Source organism: Meles meles, chromosome 5, assembly GCF_922984935.1.
Source record: "Meles meles chromosome 5, mMelMel3.1 paternal haplotype, whole genome shotgun sequence".
In the NCBI taxonomy this organism is placed as follows: Eukaryota; Metazoa; Chordata; class Mammalia; order Carnivora; family Mustelidae; genus Meles; species Meles meles.
The window spans coordinates 76,660,592-76,678,910 of record NC_060070.1 but is presented as its reverse complement, the minus strand read 5'-3'; the positions used below and the strand labels follow the sequence as shown (position 1 = coordinate 76,678,910).

At 41.4% G+C, this 18,319-nt stretch overlaps 1 protein-coding gene across 10 annotated transcripts in view; it reads left to right on the top strand.

Annotated features, from left to right (window-relative positions):
* NCOA7 (nuclear receptor coactivator 7) overlaps positions 1-18,319 on the top strand; it is a 158,703-nt gene that overhangs the window by 19,977 nt on the left and 120,407 nt on the right. For all 10 annotated transcript variants that reach the window (XM_046004337.1, XM_046004339.1, XM_046004341.1 and 7 more), the window contains one exon: positions 13,678-13,787. In XM_046004337.1, the coding sequence (XP_045860293.1) occupies positions 13,735-13,787 (53 nt within the window). In that variant the 5' untranslated portion in view covers positions 13,678-13,734. The remainder of the gene's footprint in view (positions 1-13,677; positions 13,788-18,319) is intronic.

Sequence of the window (18,319 nt, the reverse complement as noted above, 5' to 3'; positions counted from 1 at the left end):
TATTTGACAGACAGAGATCACAAGTAGGCAGAGAGGCAGGCAGAGAGAGAGAGAGGAGGAAACAGGGTCCCTGCTGAGCAGAGAGCCCGGTATGGGGCTTGATCCCAGGACCCTGGGATCATGACCGGAACCGAAGGCAGAGGCTTTAACCCACTGAGCCACCCAGGCGCCACTTTATGGCCATCTTCTTAACAAGGACACCAGTCTTACTAGATTAGAGGCCCACCATACTGCAGTATGACCTCATCTTACCTAATTGCATCTGCAGGTACCCCTTTTCCAAATAAGGTCATGTTATGTGGTACTGTGGCTACAACTTCAACATTTTGGAGGGCGGGGTAACCAGTTCACCTCATAACAAAAAGTAATATCAAAGTCTATAGGTGTATATACCAAGATGTGCAGAAGTTACCCTTGGTGTCAGATGATGCCTTCTTACGGCTTAACTTCCATAGCCACGCTGATTAGTTACGGGGTGAATGACAACTGCAAGGAAGGGAAGCTTTCCTGGCTATTTGTATTAATTGGCTGCTTCTGTCTCTGGGCTTTGGTATTCCACGCCTTGGTAGATAGAGTTCTTATAGACAGTAGTATGTACTAACTATGTGGCTTTGGTCTTCCTGGTAAAAATCCACAAAGTAATTTGTGGATCAGGATATTTCTAAGGATGTTTTGGGTTTTTTGTTGTGATAACGCTGCATAACAGCCTCCAAATCTTAGTGGCTTAGAACCACAGTAATTTATTTCACATTCATAAATCGGCAGACTGACTGCGGTTTGGCTGCTCTTGGTTGGGTTTGGCAGGGGTGAGCTGGCCTCCAAAGTTAAGGTAGGAGTGCAGGTCTATTCCACGCATCTTGATCCTGGGAAGGGGCTGAAGAAGGAAAAGTTGGTACCTAGAGCATTCCCTTCTGAAGGAGAGCAGAACCTTGCCAAGCCTCTTAGAGCCTCAAGTTGAATTAGGTACACTGTTAGCTCTCAGTCTGTTGGTCAAAACAAGCCACATGGCCAGGTGGGTGGAGATGCACCATCTGCTTAGTCGTGCAGAGCACCACAAGGTGGCATAGTGGAGAGAGTGGACGTATATTTTTCTCACAGGGAGCAGGTGCATCATTGAGAACAGCAGTCCAGTCTGCTAGAGGGCAGTTTTTCTTGTGAATTCTACAAGAACTTTTATGTGAAGCAACTTAATAAACCTTCAGAAGAAAATGTATTAAACCATAGACTTGGTTTCTTAACCCAGTCTCTTGGAAAATTATAGTTGAAGTCACATACATTTTTTTTTTCTTCCAAGTAGAGGTCATGGTACTTCACAAAACTGATTTAATTTCATGTTGGGGAGATTTCCTGCCCCTTAGACACTTTTCATTATGCCTTCTTCCTGAAACCATACTTGTGTATTCAGCGCATTTTCGATTGTACTGACCAAAGCACTACGTGACCCTCTCCGTCGTCTTTGAGACATCAGAGGCGGAAGCCGGTAGACTCATCATCCCCTTGAGCATGCCCTGATGGGCAACATTTTCGTTAAGGGTAAAACTGTTTCTGGTTTACAGATACGATTGTTAATCTTGTAGCACCATTGAAATAGAACCATGAATGGTTGTTTTCAATGTAGTCCTACTTCAGGCACCTTTCCTAACAACACTGGCCCATGTGACCTGGCCCTTTTCTTTCCACTAATGCTTCTCTGTGCGTAAACACATTTTACCAGTCATTAATTTTTATCATACCCATTTTTGTCTGATTGTTTTATTTATGTTAATTTTGTCTCGTCAAAAAAAATCAAAGTTTTCTTAGAGTCTGTTGAGTCCTTTTTTTGTATTCATAGGTTTTAGATAAATGGTACAGCGATACAGGAGTAAAAGAAGTTTTTGGTAAATGGTTACTGAATTGAAGAGATTGCATATAAATATGTGACAAAGCACTTTTTTGAAGTAAATATAAGTTATTTATTGCCTCCTTAATCTCCAAGTAAATAAATATACTGAAAGTACATTAAGAAGAGTAATGATTCAATTATTTTTTAGTTTGCATTTTTACAAGTATGAGCATATGCTGGTGTATTTTGAAAATGCACTCAGTTGCAGATACTATCCGTAAGAGAATGAAGAAGTGTGTCACCCTTTCTGTAGTGAAATAGTTTACCTGGTAGAGTAAACTTGTATGTCTCTTGATAGTTCCAAAGACGCCCAAATCGAATTGTCAAAAACTAGTGTTTGAAGCCCATAAACTGTACATTCTTTGTAAAGGCATTCCACTTATGACATCTTTTATCTATTAAATTTTATTGGTTTTGTTTGCATCAGTTCCCTCTACTTCAGATCTAGCAAATAGGCACCTTCCACATAATTGCTAATAACAACAACAACAAATGAGTAGTAGTAACCACAGCTCACATTGATTTCTGTCTAAAATCGAAGGAGCTGAGGCATGTAAGACCACAGCCCCTGCAGTAGTGACAGCATTTGCCATGAGCCCAGGGAACTGGCACAGTGATTCAAGTTGGCAACTATTCTCTGCAAGGCCTTGGGGAACGAACTTCAGTTCTGTACCAGTAGAGAGACACCAGAAGAGTGTGGAGCTTATTCCTTTTGGGCCAAGTCCAGAAGAGGTCTGGGAAAAAACAAAAAACAAAAACAAAAAAACCCTAAAGGCCCAAGTTCCTAGGATTTTAGCAGTGGGTCTGATAGTGTTAAAAGGAAGTCCAAAAGTAATTGAGGGTAAACTTTTGTTCCCATGTCACTTGTTCCTTTCTTGATGCTCTGTGGTGTCTACCACATTTAGATTCGTCTTTGAGATCATCTGGGGGACCTGGCAGTGCTAGAGCAGTAGGGATGTCCCCAGAAACCACTTCTGTGGATGATGCAGGCAGCAGATTTTCCCCCACTCTTGAGAAAGACAATCATATGCATGTAGCCGACGCCCAATAAATAGTGATTGATGGTGAGAAAGAGGAAGTTTTCTCTGTGTATGAGAAATGAGTTTGGCAGAGTAGACTCTGTTCTGTTTTCATTGCCTCTAATAACTTTCTATATGACTTTCTGCATATTTTTCTCCTCTAATCTGTCTTCGTGCACTGGTAGAAAACTGCAAAATGGAACTCTTATACTCTTATGAATATTAATGAGAGAATGCATGCAGTACATTAAAAGCCTCTCATAGAGTTTTTATGGAATCATGGTTTTTAGTTCTAGAAAGGACCTATGATTTCAGTCCCTAGAAAAAAAGGACTCTTGTAACTTAAATAAAGAGGGGCATTTGGGTGGCTCTGTTGTTAAGCATCTACCTTTGACTCAGGTCATGATAACGCGGGTCCTGGGATCAAGCCCTGCATTGGGCTTACTGCTGGGGTGGGGTGGGGGAGCCTGCTTCTCCCTCTCCCCCTCCCCCTGCTTGTGTTCCTCTTCTCACTCTCTGTCAAATTAATAAATAAAATCTTTTTAAAAATCAGTAAAGAAATGTTATTTTATGAGACTGACGTGCTACCTACTGTGCTAAGGAGGCACCTAGAAATGTTATTTTATTTTTAAGATTTTTATTTATTTATTTGACAGAGATATTACAAGTTAGGTAGAGAGTCAGGCAGAGAAGAGGGGGAAGCAGGCTTCCCGCTGAGCGGGGTGCCCGATGCGGGGCTCGATCCCAGGACCCTGAGACCATGACCTGAGCCGAAAGCAGAGGCTTTACCCACTGAGCCACCCAGGCGCCCCTAGGAATGTTATTTTAAAAATAATAACTTCTACTTTCTGATTCTCTGTCTTTACTAAATTCCACTTTCTGATCCTCTGTCTTTACTAACTTTCAGTGGAAAAATAATTGGATTGGCAGAAGATTACATTTCATAACAGAACCAAATGAAAGATGAACTGCTAAGAAATATTTCTGTCCTATTCAAAGTTATGTCATTACTTCTGTCCTTAAGACTTAAGAGGTAATCCATTTAGTTTAGTGAATTAAGGGAGTGTGCTTTCCAGTTAGCTCTTTAAGTCTAATTCGATGCAGTAAATATTTATTGAAGGCATAGACATGTTCACTGCAGTGCTTTTATTAACGAATAGTAGTTACTAGTGTGAACACAGTTCAGGATTTACATCCTAAAAGACAACTGGCCAGAAAGCTGGGTCTTCACACCCTTGTTCTTTTTACCTTGTGGGTAAATGCAGGAAGAACCAGGCAGCTAAAGCGAAAAGTCTGTGTAGAGATCTAGCCTAGCATTCGAGGCCATTCCTAGTGGGTTTGACTTTGGAATCAGGTAAAGCTAATTATTCTGGCTCTCACTCCGTGGCTGTTTGACCTTGATTAAGTTCTTTAACCTTTCTGAACTTCAGATTCTTTATCTGGAAAGGATTAAGAACATTAACTCTCTCATATACTCCTAAGGATTAAACAGGGTAACAGCATCTAACAAAAAAAACTTGCTGCATGTAGTTAATGTTCAGTAAATGTTTAACTTTTGCAATTGGTGTCATCTTTATAGTCGCTGGAGCTGCCTAGCTTCAGTTAGTTTCCTATATGATTGTTCTGTTTGGGACAAATTTGAATCTAGCTCTTCTGGTGGTGTTTGTGAATATTTGAACGTTTGGGCTCGCTGGATAGAGTTTTCTGTTCCGTGGAGCACTAGACTCTAGTAGACACCTTTGGGACACATTAGTCTCTTGTAATAGCCCTTTGCAGATAAGGACGTGGAGGACCAGAAAAACTGAGTGAATTGCCCAAAGACATACTTCAGAGATGCTGGAGTCTGGAAGTTAACCAGGCCTGTCCTGTTCAGTGGTGCTGCAGTGCCCTGATAGAGTGGGTCAGAGAGGTCAGGTGAAGCACGAGCATCTTGGAAACAGAGAACTTCTCGTGTGTGGAGTTTATAAAATCTCAGCTTGGAAGTAATTTTTGAAATTAAACATTAATTTAAAAATTTAAGTATTAGTTTCCCTACAGACCTTTACTTTCCTCTGTAATAGTAGCTCTCCATGAGTTTAGTATCCATCCTCTTCCCCCCAGGACCCCTCCCTCCCCTGACCAGGATGCAGTTTGTTTCCCACAGTTATTGGAGGGGGAGGGCATTACTGGTGTTTAGTTGAGGGGGAGGCAGAAGTGTCGCGTCAAATGCTCTGTAATGAGCAGGACAGTTGTAGACAACAAGGAATTGTCCCTTACGCTCAGGTATTTTCTATCTATTGGGACATTCTCAAGAAAAGAAAATAGCTTTAAGTTACCATGTTTAGAAATACCCAGTTATTCTTCATAGCGCTAGTTCTTATTCTAATGTTCTCTGTACCCCAACCCCCCCATTACCCACTCTCCCTATCCCCCCTCACTTCGGTTTTTTTGTTTTTAAGATTTTATTTATTTGTTTAACAGAGAGATACACATGGAGAGAAGGAACACAAGCAGGGGGAGCGGGAGAGGGAGAAGCAGGTTTCCCACTGAGCAAGGAGCCCAATGCAGGGCTTGATCCCAGGACCCTGGGATCGTGACCCAAGTTGAAGGCAGACACTTAACGACTGAGCCACCCAGGCGCCCCTCACCTCAGCTTTTTCATTTGCTTGTACTTCTCGTTTGTAATGAAATCGTTTCTGATCCCATCTCTCCTGTAGCTAAACTTGCCCTACAGAAACAGGTGCAAGCATCTGAGTATTTCATTATGTCTTTTAGTGAACGAGTGCCGGAGAATTTGCTTATTGAAATAGCTGTTATAAATGACTTCCCTTTGGGGCATTATATTGCTTTCATAAAATTTGGTGTGTAAGTAGGTTATATTAGCTATGATCTTCATTTCAATATCATAATGGGCATATTGTATTTAGAGGAGGGGTATTGATTTTGATGAGGTTCAGAACTGTGGATCTGTAGCTCAGTCACTTTCGGAGATCGAGAAGCCGCCCTATCCTGAGGCGCTGTTCACATCTGTCTGTAAAACAGTTCTTCCTTATGTTGAACCCAAACCCTCTCCCTCCATATCTAATGCCAGTCCCTGGTATTCCCCCTCAAAGGTGTACTGGTACAAGCCTAAATCCATGACCAGACAAGATCTTTCAGACATTTGAATATAGATGTCAATTCACTCCAATTCTTTGTAGGCGAACCCTGACCAGCTCCTTTGACGATTAGTCTTAAAGCTTAGTTTTATGTCACTTAACCACCCTGGTTGCTCCACTTGCCTTCTAGTTCTCCTGTAGTGGAAGAGTAGAGTTAAATGCAGTCATCCCGATATAGTCTAATCCTCCAGAAGGGTGGCACAGACCATCATAATCTTTTTTATTCTGGGTTGATGAAGTGGGTTTTTTTTGTTTGCCTTGTTCTGTTTTTGGAAGGCAGGGCGGTGGGATGTCACTCCTGGGTATATGGAGCTTACTGTCACCTCAGACAGCAGGTCATACTCGCTGTGCTAGTGCTGAGCCGTCTCTCTCATTCCTTACCTCCTCACCCAGATGTACAACCTCAGGTTCATGTGGGGTGAATTCCACCTTCCTGCAGACAGCTGATGTCTGTCTGAATCCAAATGCTGTTATCCGGGATGTTATTGATCCTCTTCTAAAAGTCTAATAAGGAGGTCCCTGTTGTCGGTGGTAAATTACTGTTGAGGAGAGGGGCTAAGAACAAATACTGCATTAAGCTATTAGCGTCCTTCCACCAGGCTGAAGATGGAGGTCAGCTCCCGGCTCTGGGTTGAGGTCAGTCAGTTGGTCAGCTCAAACCTCTTGGTACCAGGGTTCAGTGCTTTTCTTTATCCATGTAATCATCGAAGCATCCACCCATGTCCAGCCCACATTTCTCCATCTTATCCACAAGCAGATCAAGAGAAACTTACCAAATGCCTTTAAGTACAGTTATATTATATTTTACTTCATTTCCTTAATGTATGAGAATAACAGCTATGTCCAAGAGGGAAATTAGGTCAATGTAATTTGAGTAAGCCACCATTCCTGAACTCCCCCCCAGTCCCCCCCTCCCGGCCACACCAGTCCTGCACTCCAGCCACCCCAGACCACTCAGGATTCTCTGGGACCGCACAGTCCCCGACAGGGCTCACCCAGCCTCACTAGGGCTTTTTGGGGAAAGCCCCTGCTCCTCCTTCATAGCCCAGCCCTGGCATCGCCTGTGGAGGGTCCTTGACTCTCCTTCCCTTCTTAGTAGCTAGTTGCTTCTCTCTGTGCTCTGCCAGTATCAGGGGACTTGCCACCTGCTGTACCAGCTGATGGGTTTAGCTTGCCTGTTCCGCGGGAGCTTCTTGGCCTGTGGCTGCTGGTGTTCATCTTTTATCTCCAGCAGAGTACTTGGTCCAAGATAAGATAAGATAAGACCCCTTTGAGAGGGAGTCTGCTTGTTTGTTATTGTTCCACTGAATGATTAGTTTTCTGTAAACAGTCTCCACCCCAGGTTTCACTGCCTCTTCTTCCAAGTCCTGGCCAACCTGCCTGTTGTGATCATTTCTAAAGTTTTGCTGGGAATCTATGTGATCTGCAGTGTGTGATTTACACAATCTCTAACATTTGAAAATTAAAATGTATTTGTCCATTGTCATGCTGCTGGCACTTTCCACATCTTTGATAATTCCTGACCCTACTAGTGACTTTTTAGAAATCTCATTTGCACATTCTCTTCTTAGATGAAACATATTAAAATGGTCTAACTAGCCTAGAGATGGGTCTTCATTTAAAGTATCTAGGAGTTTGGGTATCTGGATGCTAAGTCGGTTAGGCATCTGCCTTTGGCTCAGGTCATGATCCAGGGTCCTAGGATCAAGTCCTGCATCAGGCTCCTAGGATCAAGTCCTGCATCAGGCTCCCTGCTCTGGGAGTCTGCTTCTCCTTCTATTCCTCCCCACTGCTTGTGTGCTCTCTCTTTCTCATTCTCATTCTCTCTCCCATGCTCTCTCTATCTCTCTCAAATAAATAAAATCTTAAAATACCTAGGAGCTTTGATGAAATCTCTCTACTTCTCTTTTTTTTCTTTTTAAGTAAACTCGATGCCCAGTGTGGGGCTTAAACTCTGGACCCCAAGATTGAGAGTTGCATGGTCTACGGACACCCAGCCAAGTGCCGCTTTTTATACTTGTCTTAAATCAGACTCAAATTTGTTTAATTCTTTTCAGCTAATTCCAGTTCCTTAAGTGAAGAATAGTGCCATAAGAGCTGATGAGCTCTCCATTCCTGTTGCCATCCACTGGCTTTGCCCCATTTTCCCAAGTAGCCGAGACCATTGGCCTATCCTTGATCACCACCTTGATTCAGATGTAACTTTTTAGCTCTTGGTTCTGTTCTACGTTCTGTTTTCTGTTGTTTTGGTTTGGTGACACACATTTGTCTACTTGGGGGCATTATCTCCTGATTGCTCCGCTTACATGTTTGTGGCAGCCTTTCCTATCTGTTGCTATGTCTATCTTCCCAGGTTTCTTGTTAAAGAAAGTTTTCAAATTCAGACCTTGGTTAATGCTGAAAGTTAAATATCCTTCCTTTGTTTAGATGACTGTGGCTTTGAGAAACACTGAACACCTCTTCTATTTCTGTAGAAGTATTTTTGAGGGGGAAATGTCTGCATAGAAAGGTGCAGTTTGGTCTGTCCCCCAAGGGGCCAGACATAGTGTGACCAAGCCTCAAAGCATGTTTTCATCATTATTTCATGTGTATAATAGGAAACATGTTGTGGGGAAAACAGTTGATGGACATCATAGGTACACCGGTATTTTTCTAGTTCAGACTGGTTATACCTGAACATACAAGGAACGGCAGGGTGTTAGATTTGAAGCCAGAAAGCTGCCCTGGGCTGCGTGGGTCCACGCTGGTTTGATGTACTCCAGGAGTCTCCTGTGGCTCTGTGCTTAAATTCTTTTTGAGTGGCGCCATGGTCTCAAACAGGGAGCACTTTGCAGGTAATAACAGCAAATATTTTGTCTTCAACACAGCGCTTACCAGGTAAGGATTTTGTAGGTGCCTTTTTTATTTGCATAATGAAAGGATTTGGGGTTGAAATTGACCATCCTGATTTCAGATCACAAAAAGAACTATTTAGATAGAAGATTCATCTTGTGCTTACCTCACAAAATTCTTTTTGGTCTGTTATGTGCCATAAATGCAGGAGACTCTTGTAATTCAGTGTTTGGATGAGTCTAGAGTTTATTGATGTGAAGAAAAGTCAACATTAAATGAAAGAAGGGCTTTTAAGAAGCCCATTATGACCAGTTATAATGGAAAATGTAGTTCCCATTAGAGATTGATTTAAGGAGCTCTGGTTCTTCGGTGAAGCATGAAGGCTGCTCTACGGTGCTCCATGCAAATCATTTTTATAGCATCCTTTGCCGCTCTCTTCCTGGTTAATCTGTTGGTACGTCTGGACCTGAAAGGGCTGCATATGTCTTGTTTAAGGAATACAAAAATCCAGATATTTAAAAGAAGTAAAAGATTAGTATATTTTTTGTTTATCAAAGAGAATATTAAAAAAAAAAAAGAAGCTTCGCAAATTCTAAACAGACGCAGCGGCACCAGATGTCCATTCTTGGATCATTTAATCTTTCTCTCTTGTGCTTCTTCTTGTCAATATTTTTCCACTAGAACCAAATATTAGTTTCTGGCTCAGCTTGCAATATAAAAATTTTCCAATTAGATTGTTATGACTTCATTTTTATTCATGAGGAGAAATCTAATAAACAGGGATCATCACATATGGCGGCATGCAGGAGAGGAACTTTAAAGTAAACCACCTGGCCCAGGGCAGGGATTCTTCTCTTTTCTGGAGTTGGGGAGAGAGACTGGTTTGCATCTATATCCCTCACCCCCATGTTATTTATTTATTTATTTGCCTCCAAGTAATTCTTAATTGTTGGTGGTGGTGGGGGGAATTCTTGGATTTCTATCAGTCTGCCATATAATTGACCTCACCCCAAGCTGGATTAATTCCTCCCTTAGCTTTTATGTGGGTTTACTGCCTAGTTCTGTGTTAGGTATTTAGGGATGTGAAAGGAAATTGTGAAACATGGTGGGTTTTGTTTGACCTGAAGGAGCATTTGGTTTGTCTGTGGCTGAGGAGGCTAAGTGAAGCAGCATGGTCAGACAGTGAATGACTAAGTGCTTCACGCGGAAATAAGCTCCGGAGGGGGGGAGAGGAGAGCGCCCAAGTGGTCAGGGAAGGCTTTAGAGCAGAACTGGGCCTTGTGCTAGATCTGGTCAGTTGGAGGGTGTAGTCAAGTTACCTGAAGCTTGAAGAAAGAGTAAGGATTATGGTGCGGAGTCAGTGCGGGGGAGGGTGATGGTAAAGGGACCCCACTGGGTTTAGGCCACAGTGTGAGACTGAGCTCAAGAGAGCTGGACACCACTGTCTTTCCTTCTTTCTTTCATCACCCAGCTTCTTCTTTTTCTTTTAATTAACATATAATGTATTATTTGTCCCAGGGGTACAGGTCTGTGAATCATCAGGTTTATACACTTCACAGCACTCACCATAGCACATACCCTCCCCAATGTCCATAACCCACTACTCTCTCCCTGCCCTTCCACCCCAGCAACTCTTAGTTTAGTATTCCATTATATATATATACACACACACACACCCACATCTTCTTCTTTATCCATTCATCTGTTGATGGACATCTAGGTTCTTTCCATAGTTTGGTTATTATGGACATTGCTGCTATAAATATTTGGATGCATGTGCCCCTTCGGATCACTACATTTGTATCTTTAGGGTAAATACTCAGTAACATCACCCAGCTTCTTGAATGAACGCTTGTTCTTTGAGGCATGGCTTTGACCCCTACCTCTCTCCTGGTGCCGTCCTGTGGGAGGGCTCAGTGGCCCCTTCCCCCCACACCCAGCTACATTTGCTCTGACCTGCAGACTCTTTGCTGAGGCATTGGGTTGGCTGTTGATTCTAGACTGCTTTTTCTCACTCGTTTCCAAATATTTCTGACTCCAAAGGTTATTGAAAGGCATTGAAGCATGCACCAAACTGGATTTGAATCATTTCTCCACCACAGCTGGTGCTGTGGAACTAGGGAAATTAGTATCTCTCAACCTCCATTTAGTGGAAATAAGGATACTGAACTTACAGTGTGGTTGCAAGGATTAAAAGAGATAACGTGTGGATAATATGTTGAAGTAAATAACTTCTGGTAGGCAGGCATTATGATTGGTTTGCTTTTCTTACCTGGTAGCCACTCTGTCCTTCTTGCCTGAATGTGTCTTGTTCTTTTTCTATCCATACCTATACCCGGCTGATCCATCTTTCTGGAATTTTCTCTCTCTTCTTTTTACCTATTGAAATCCTCACTACCCTTAAAGACTTACTTTATCACCTTGATCCAAAGTGAACTTTGTGTCTTCTCTATTTCTACTATCTTTCTTCAGACAACTCCGAGTTACTGCCTTACATTTTAGTGTTTTGCACACATCTTATTTTCCCTATTGTGTGATAAAGTCTTTGAGAAAGACACATCAGGCACATCAGGGACTTGGAGGTAAAGCAGTCAGTTCAGACTGTGATCGGTTGTTTCCATGGAGGGCTTTGTGCATAGCTGTCTTGTTTGCAGAGTTACTGTAGTTTTGCTTTCTTGCTTCTTTTCTTTTCTTTTCTTTTTTTTTTTTCTGACTTAACCACAACCATATACTGATAATTACCAAATCTTTTGCCCCAGCCCTCACCACGTTCATGTGCTTTAAATGCAATCAAATGTCTGATGAGTGTCTCTAGCTGACTATCCCATGGGCACCTTAAAGGCAGTGTGTCTAAAACCTGTTCTTTTATCTGTTTCGGGGCCCGGACCCACACCCTGTTTGTCCCTTCATGTTGACGGTGTTCTGTCTGTGGTGTCACTGTCTACCCTGACCCTGCGGCAGAAGCTTGGAGGGCATTCTTCATCTTGCCTTTCTGATGTTGTCCACACTGAATGAGTCACCAGACCTTGACTCATTGGCCTCCTAAGTATTTCTTGAGTGCATTCCCCCTCTTTCTGTGTTGAATACTGCTGCCTAAATGTAGGCCCTCCTCTCTGAACTAGTTTTACTGTAGTTTCTTCCTAACAGATCTATTTCACACTCACTCAACCCTCTCAAGTCCATCCTTCCAGTGTGGGTGTATCACAGTCCCTCGCGTAAAACACTTTGGTGATTTCCTTCCATGTACATCAGGGATGAGAAAATTGATCTGATCTCCTGTTGATCAATTCAGTAACGTCTGTACCAAGTGAGGCACTCTTGCTTAGTGATGTCTGACGAAGGAGCGGCGAAGGGGCACGCGGCACATAATGCATAGCTAGGATTAAGATCAAGCTCTTTAGTGGGACATAAACTGCCGGCCATGCCCCTAATCCTGACTGTGTCTTCATCCCCACCCCCACCATTGCCCTGCTTCACATTTAATCCTGGAGCAGCAGAGAAGTACTGTTCTTCTTATGTTGTTCTTGCTAGACCTGCTTCCCTGTACCCTTAGTAGGAGATCCATACTCATCCTTGCAATCTTGGTGTGCATGGGGACTTCAAGGGGTGGGCCGTGCATGAGGCTGAGAGTGCGTCCTTTGGATGCTCCTGGCACCGGTGTCTCCTCCATAGTGGTCAGTATCCCATGCTCTGAAACCCTGAGCATCTCCCTTGTAAGGCAGTAATTTCTGTTAGGGCAAATATCATGACTTATTTATCTTTGGCCTCTGATACTGGTCACACAATACCTTCCATAGAATGTGTATTATCAATTAAATTGTTCTTCAAAGGGGCACTTGGCTGGCTTAGTAGAGCATGTGGCTCTTGACCACAGGGTTGGGGACTTGAGTCCCACACTGGGTATAGCAAATGCTTTAAAGTCTTAAAAAAAAATCATTCATTGAATTGAATTAGCAAATAGTTTTGATTGATGAACGTTCTTTGCTTTTACTTTGATACTCCTCAGAATGAGAGGAGAGATTTTAGGGAAGGTTAATGCTTCACAGAAAATTTAGGTTAGTGAATCAGGCAGAAAGTAGACATTGGAAATTTTTGAGCAGGGCTGTGGCATGATGAAAGTGGTATTTAAGGAAGATTGATCTGGAGACAACCTTTTATTACAGGTTAAGGCACTCCTGGGAAGCCTAGGTGAGGGTAGCAGGGTGGGGAGAGGGACAGGCAGAGACAAGCATAAAGCCATTTTGAAGAATAGCTTCCGGAGGCTTTGTACTTTCATTTCCACATTTGCTCAAGTGGGATGTAGTCACTGGCATGTTCCCAAAAATAAAATGGTACACTGCTATTATTTTTAAAGAAAGAACATTCTTGTAAAACACCTAAGTGATCCATTTTTCAAAATTATGTGTGAGACCTATTCATGATCAATTACCTATAAAGTGATTATGAGTTCATAAATTTAAAAAAATATATATTTAATAAAAAATATGCTCTTCGGCATAGGCAGCCTAAAATCTTCAAAAATCAGTGATTTTCATTTTAGCACATTTTGAAATAATTGTTAATTGTGAGGAAAATACTTCAGTTTTCTTTTCTAGCTACCTTTTAGTTTAACACTTCATCCTGATGGTTTTCATCCCCCCTACACCGTGAACATTTGCATTTCATGTATTACTCATGTGACCTCGTTTATTGGTTCAAATTTATCTTCTGGTTGTGGCGGGCCATGTAATTCCACTCTGCTTTATTCTTCATCTCAGCTATTACAAACTTCATAATTTACAGTCACTTTGTTGTTTTTTTATTACAGGGTTATGACTCACTGATAAAAAAGGACTTCTCCAAATACTTCGCGTTGTGATTGTGTATGATGGATACCAAGGAAGAAAAGAAGGAACGGAAACAAAGTTATTTTGCGCGGTAAGCATTGCTTTGCAAAATTATCAGTATTTAAATGTTTGAGGAGGGACTTTGTCCTCAAGTGTAAGTTGGCAGTCTGTGTTTGGTGAGTGTTTGTAAAGAAAGCAGGTGTCCAATAGGAGTTAAGTGTACTTTGTTTTCATCTTTTTTCTTGCTTGCAGTAGAGGAAGAACATTCGGTCCTTGTCTTTCCGATTTGACAGTTATCCCGGGCCGGTCATTACACACTGAGCTGCATGTTGCTTGGGACCCCGCATTTAGCAACCTACATGAAATCTTAGATCTTAAATGCTTCATTCCTGCTGCTCTAGTAGCCTTCTTGGTTTAGCTATAACTAAAAATCTATGAACTATTTAAAGATTATTATCTTGTTGGAAGTCCATTCCTGAAAAGTATTTTTGTAGTTAGGTGGAATAGATGAAATTCTGCCATTGGAGTTCATGTCATCACTAACGCTGAACTCATGTTTGTGAATGATGTAGTCTAGTAGATGATCCGTTACTCTTCACAGATTGAGCCGTATACTGGGCAACTGCTCATCACAATGAAGTGCATGATATGCTAAAACATTTACCATTTTGATTGAATGTTTTCAAACTCGAAGTGAGAACACATAGGCTTAAAGTTATCATTATGGTCTCCTAAATCGAATCATTTCTTAAGAACTGAATTCAGCCTCACCACATTCCCAGTCTGTGCTTGTTAAAGATGCAATTATCATATGGTTTCACTCAAATGTGGAACATAAGCAGTAGCATGGGGGACCATAGGGCAAGGGAGGGAAATCTGAAGGGAGAGAAATCAGAGAGGGAGATGGACCATGAGAGACTATGGACTCTGGGAAACCAACTGAGGGTTTCAGAGGGGAGGCGGCTGGGGGGATGGGGTAGCAGGGTGATCGGTGTTGAGGAGGGTGGGTGTTGTGACGACCACTGGGTGTTACACATAACTGATGAATCACTGAACACTACATCAGAATCTAATGATGTACTGTGCAGTGGCTAACTGAACATAATTTTAAAAAATCAGTATGTTGTATACCTGAAACTTATACAATATTATATGTCAGATTTATGTCAATAAAAAACAAGGCCCCACCAAGAAAAAAAAAGATGCTTTTCTTGTTTTCCAAATGTAAGCCTTTGAAACTGAAAACCAAAAATTTTTGTTGATATTTTTTTATCCAGAAATAAAGCTAGGATTATTAATAGGAAATTATTAATAGGAAGAGGATTATTAGATTATTAATAGGAAAAGGAAGGGAGTAAACTTTCAAGGAATTGCAATGTGTAAAGTTTTTTACTTATTATTTTATTTATCTTCACAATAAACCTAACCTACATTTCCCCCTATTTTACCAGTGAGGTCACTAAGACCCAGAAAGCATTTTGCCCATTTCATGCAGCGGAAAAGTCAGTATTCAAATATTGGCGTGCCCCAGTGAGTAATAGTAAACTGTGAGTAAGAGTTTTTGGAAAGCGAGAGTTAAACGACTTACTGTAGGGTGATGTTTTCCACTGTTAAGACTACAGAGTAGCAAGATTGGGGAAGGAAGAAATCGGGCATCTAATGGGTGGAACATTAGACAGAAGGCACTTAGAATAAATAAGGACCACACAGTGATGTTTAAAAACACTTTATTTTGAGATAGTTACAGATTCACATAGAGTTGTAAGACATATTACGGAGAGCAACCCCACACCCTTCATCCAGTTTCCCACAATGGGAGCCCCTTATGTAACTGTCCTGTAATATGGCCACTAAGAAGTTGACATTGATACAATCCACTAACCTTACAGAGATTTCACCAGGGTTACAAGCATTCATTTGTGTATTCGTGTGTATCTAGTTCTGTGTAATTGCATCACATGTATAGAGTTGTGGGGCCATATCAAGCTTGAGATACAGATCAGACAGGTCTCTTGGGCTACCCTCCTGTAGTGGCATTCACTTCCGTCCCTCTGCTTGCCACCCGCGACAACCACGAATCTGCTCTCAGTTTCTGTAATGTGTCATTACAGAAATATTACAGATATGGAATCCTATGACATGTAACCTTCTGAGATGAGATTTTTTTTCACTTAGTGCAGTTCCCTTGTGTTTTAGACCACTCAAACTGCTATAACAAAACACCATAGACTGGGTGGCTGATAAACAACAGAAATGTATTTCTCAGAATTCTGGAGGTTGTGAGTCCAAGACCGCTGTTCCAGGTTCTGTGCTGAGAGGCTGCTTCCTGGGTCATCTAAGGCTGTCTTCTCGCTCTAACCTCACATGGCAGAAGGGGCAAGGAGCTTTCTCATACCTTTTTTATAAAGGCACTTATCTCATCCGTGAAGACTCACCCTCATGACTTAATCACCCCCAAAGGCTCCACCTCCCAACACCATCACATTTGGCATTAGGTTTTAAACATGTGAATTTTGAGTGTACACAGCATTCAAATCATAGCACTTGAGATCTGTTCAAGGTGTTGCATGTATCAGTAGTTTGTTCCGATTTATTGCTGATTAGTATTCCATGGTGTGCCTATATCACAATTTTCAAGTATTTGCCTCTTGAGGACATTTGGGTTATATCCAATTTAGAGCTATTACAGATCAAGCCACTAGGATCATTTGTGTACAAGTTAATTTTTCTGGGATAAATGCTCAGGAGTGGAATTGCTGGGTCAGATGGTAAGGGCATGTTTAATTTTGCAAGAAAGTGCCATCCCCTTTTCCAGAGTGGCTGTACCACTTTATATGCCTTCCCATTAGCATTGCATAAATGACTCAGTTTCTCCACATCCTCATCAGCATTTGGTATTATCACTCTTTCTTATTTTTAGCCATTCTGATAAATGTATAGTTTAATTTATATTTCTTTAATGACCAGAGAGGCTGAACATCTTTTCGTGTGTTTATTAGTTGTCTGTCTAGCTGCAGAGCAATGCCTTTTCTTGTCTTCTGCCTATTTTCTTATTGTTGAGTTTTTTGGGTTCTTTATGCACTCCAGATACTAGTCCTTTGATGGAGAGTTTGTAGCTCTTTTCTCCCAGTCTGTAGCTTTTGTTTTCCTCTTCTTAGCATCATCTGTGGCAAGAGCACAAGTTTTTACTTTTGATATGATTCAGTTTATTAGTGTTTCCTTTTATGAATTATGCTTTTGGCTTCAACTCTACTGCTTTACCCAGCTGTAGGTCCTAAAGATTTGCTTTTTTTTTTTCTCCTACATGTTTTATAATACTGTGTTTTATACTTGTCAGTCATCCGTTTTGAAATAATTTTTACATGAGATACAAGTTTCGGTCAACATGTTTTCTTTTCTTTCTGCTTATAGATGCCCTAGATAGTGATTTGGAAAGCTTCAATGCCTACTCAACCTTGAATGCACACTGATTCCAACAGGAAGGGTGACGGGTGGTTCAAAACCTACTCAAAGTTAATCTTTCTAGTTTCTAAGATATAGAATAAGGGGAACCCCTTCAACAGAGAATGAAAGAGGAAACTGTTCTGGAAGAACAGCACCATTTTTTTTTTCAGCTCAGAAATGCAAAATTTAATTGTCATGCTTGCATTGACCTCTTGTGACAAGTATTCTAATAATGAAAAGGAAAACATCCAAAAATTCAGTATGACCTTACAAGCATAAGGATAACAGGCCAAGAACAAACATCAGTGATGCTGTTCCAACAGCACGCTAACAGGATTAGTTATGGGAACTGAGAGACAGAGAGAGAGAACAGACAAATCTGTAGTTTAGTTGTTACCGTGCATTGGTAGTCAAAAATGGTCAAGCTATTAAAAGCAAAAGGGAAACCAGAAGACCCTCCAGTATCAGAAAAGAGGCAACCAGTGCTAATACTCTTTTCAAATGCTTTCTGACTAAACTGTGGAATTACCATAATATGGAATTACCAACAGGACCTACTTGAAAGTCAGTTTCTGACAACACAGGGCTGATTTCCCTGGAGCAGTGTGCATAAGGGCAGTCCAAGCAAGATTGCCGCAGCGGAATGTCAAGTGAGACCAAGGGTAAGGCTGAGCTGATGAAATCACACCACCTTACGTAAATCTCTACTGGTGTGCAGAGGAGATCAAAAGGAGATTTGTTCTTATTTCTACCTGTTACCATAATATGTATCTGAAACCCCCAAAATTGCTTTTAAACTCTGTTCCCCCTCTCTTCATCCCTTTTATCTTCCATGCCATTAAATAGCCTCTATTTCTTCGGTGTACTTTTTTAACCATGTGGTTTCCTGAACATTGTATGCTTCACGTGTTTGGTAAATAATCCTTTATCTACCTCCTTTGCTGAGGTTCTTCTCCCTCTCTCCGAATTTAACACCGAAGCAAAGTTAAGTTTAAAAGAGCCCATTTTAATAATTTTTGGATTGAAATTAGTGATTTGAGGATCACCCAATACTTCCTTTCTTATAATTTATCTTGAAATATGCCGATGTAGCTCTAAATGGAAGGGTGAATTAGCTTTACTACTAGATAGATTTATTTTGCATAAGTGCTTAAGAGTTTTTGGGATCTCCTGGCCTGG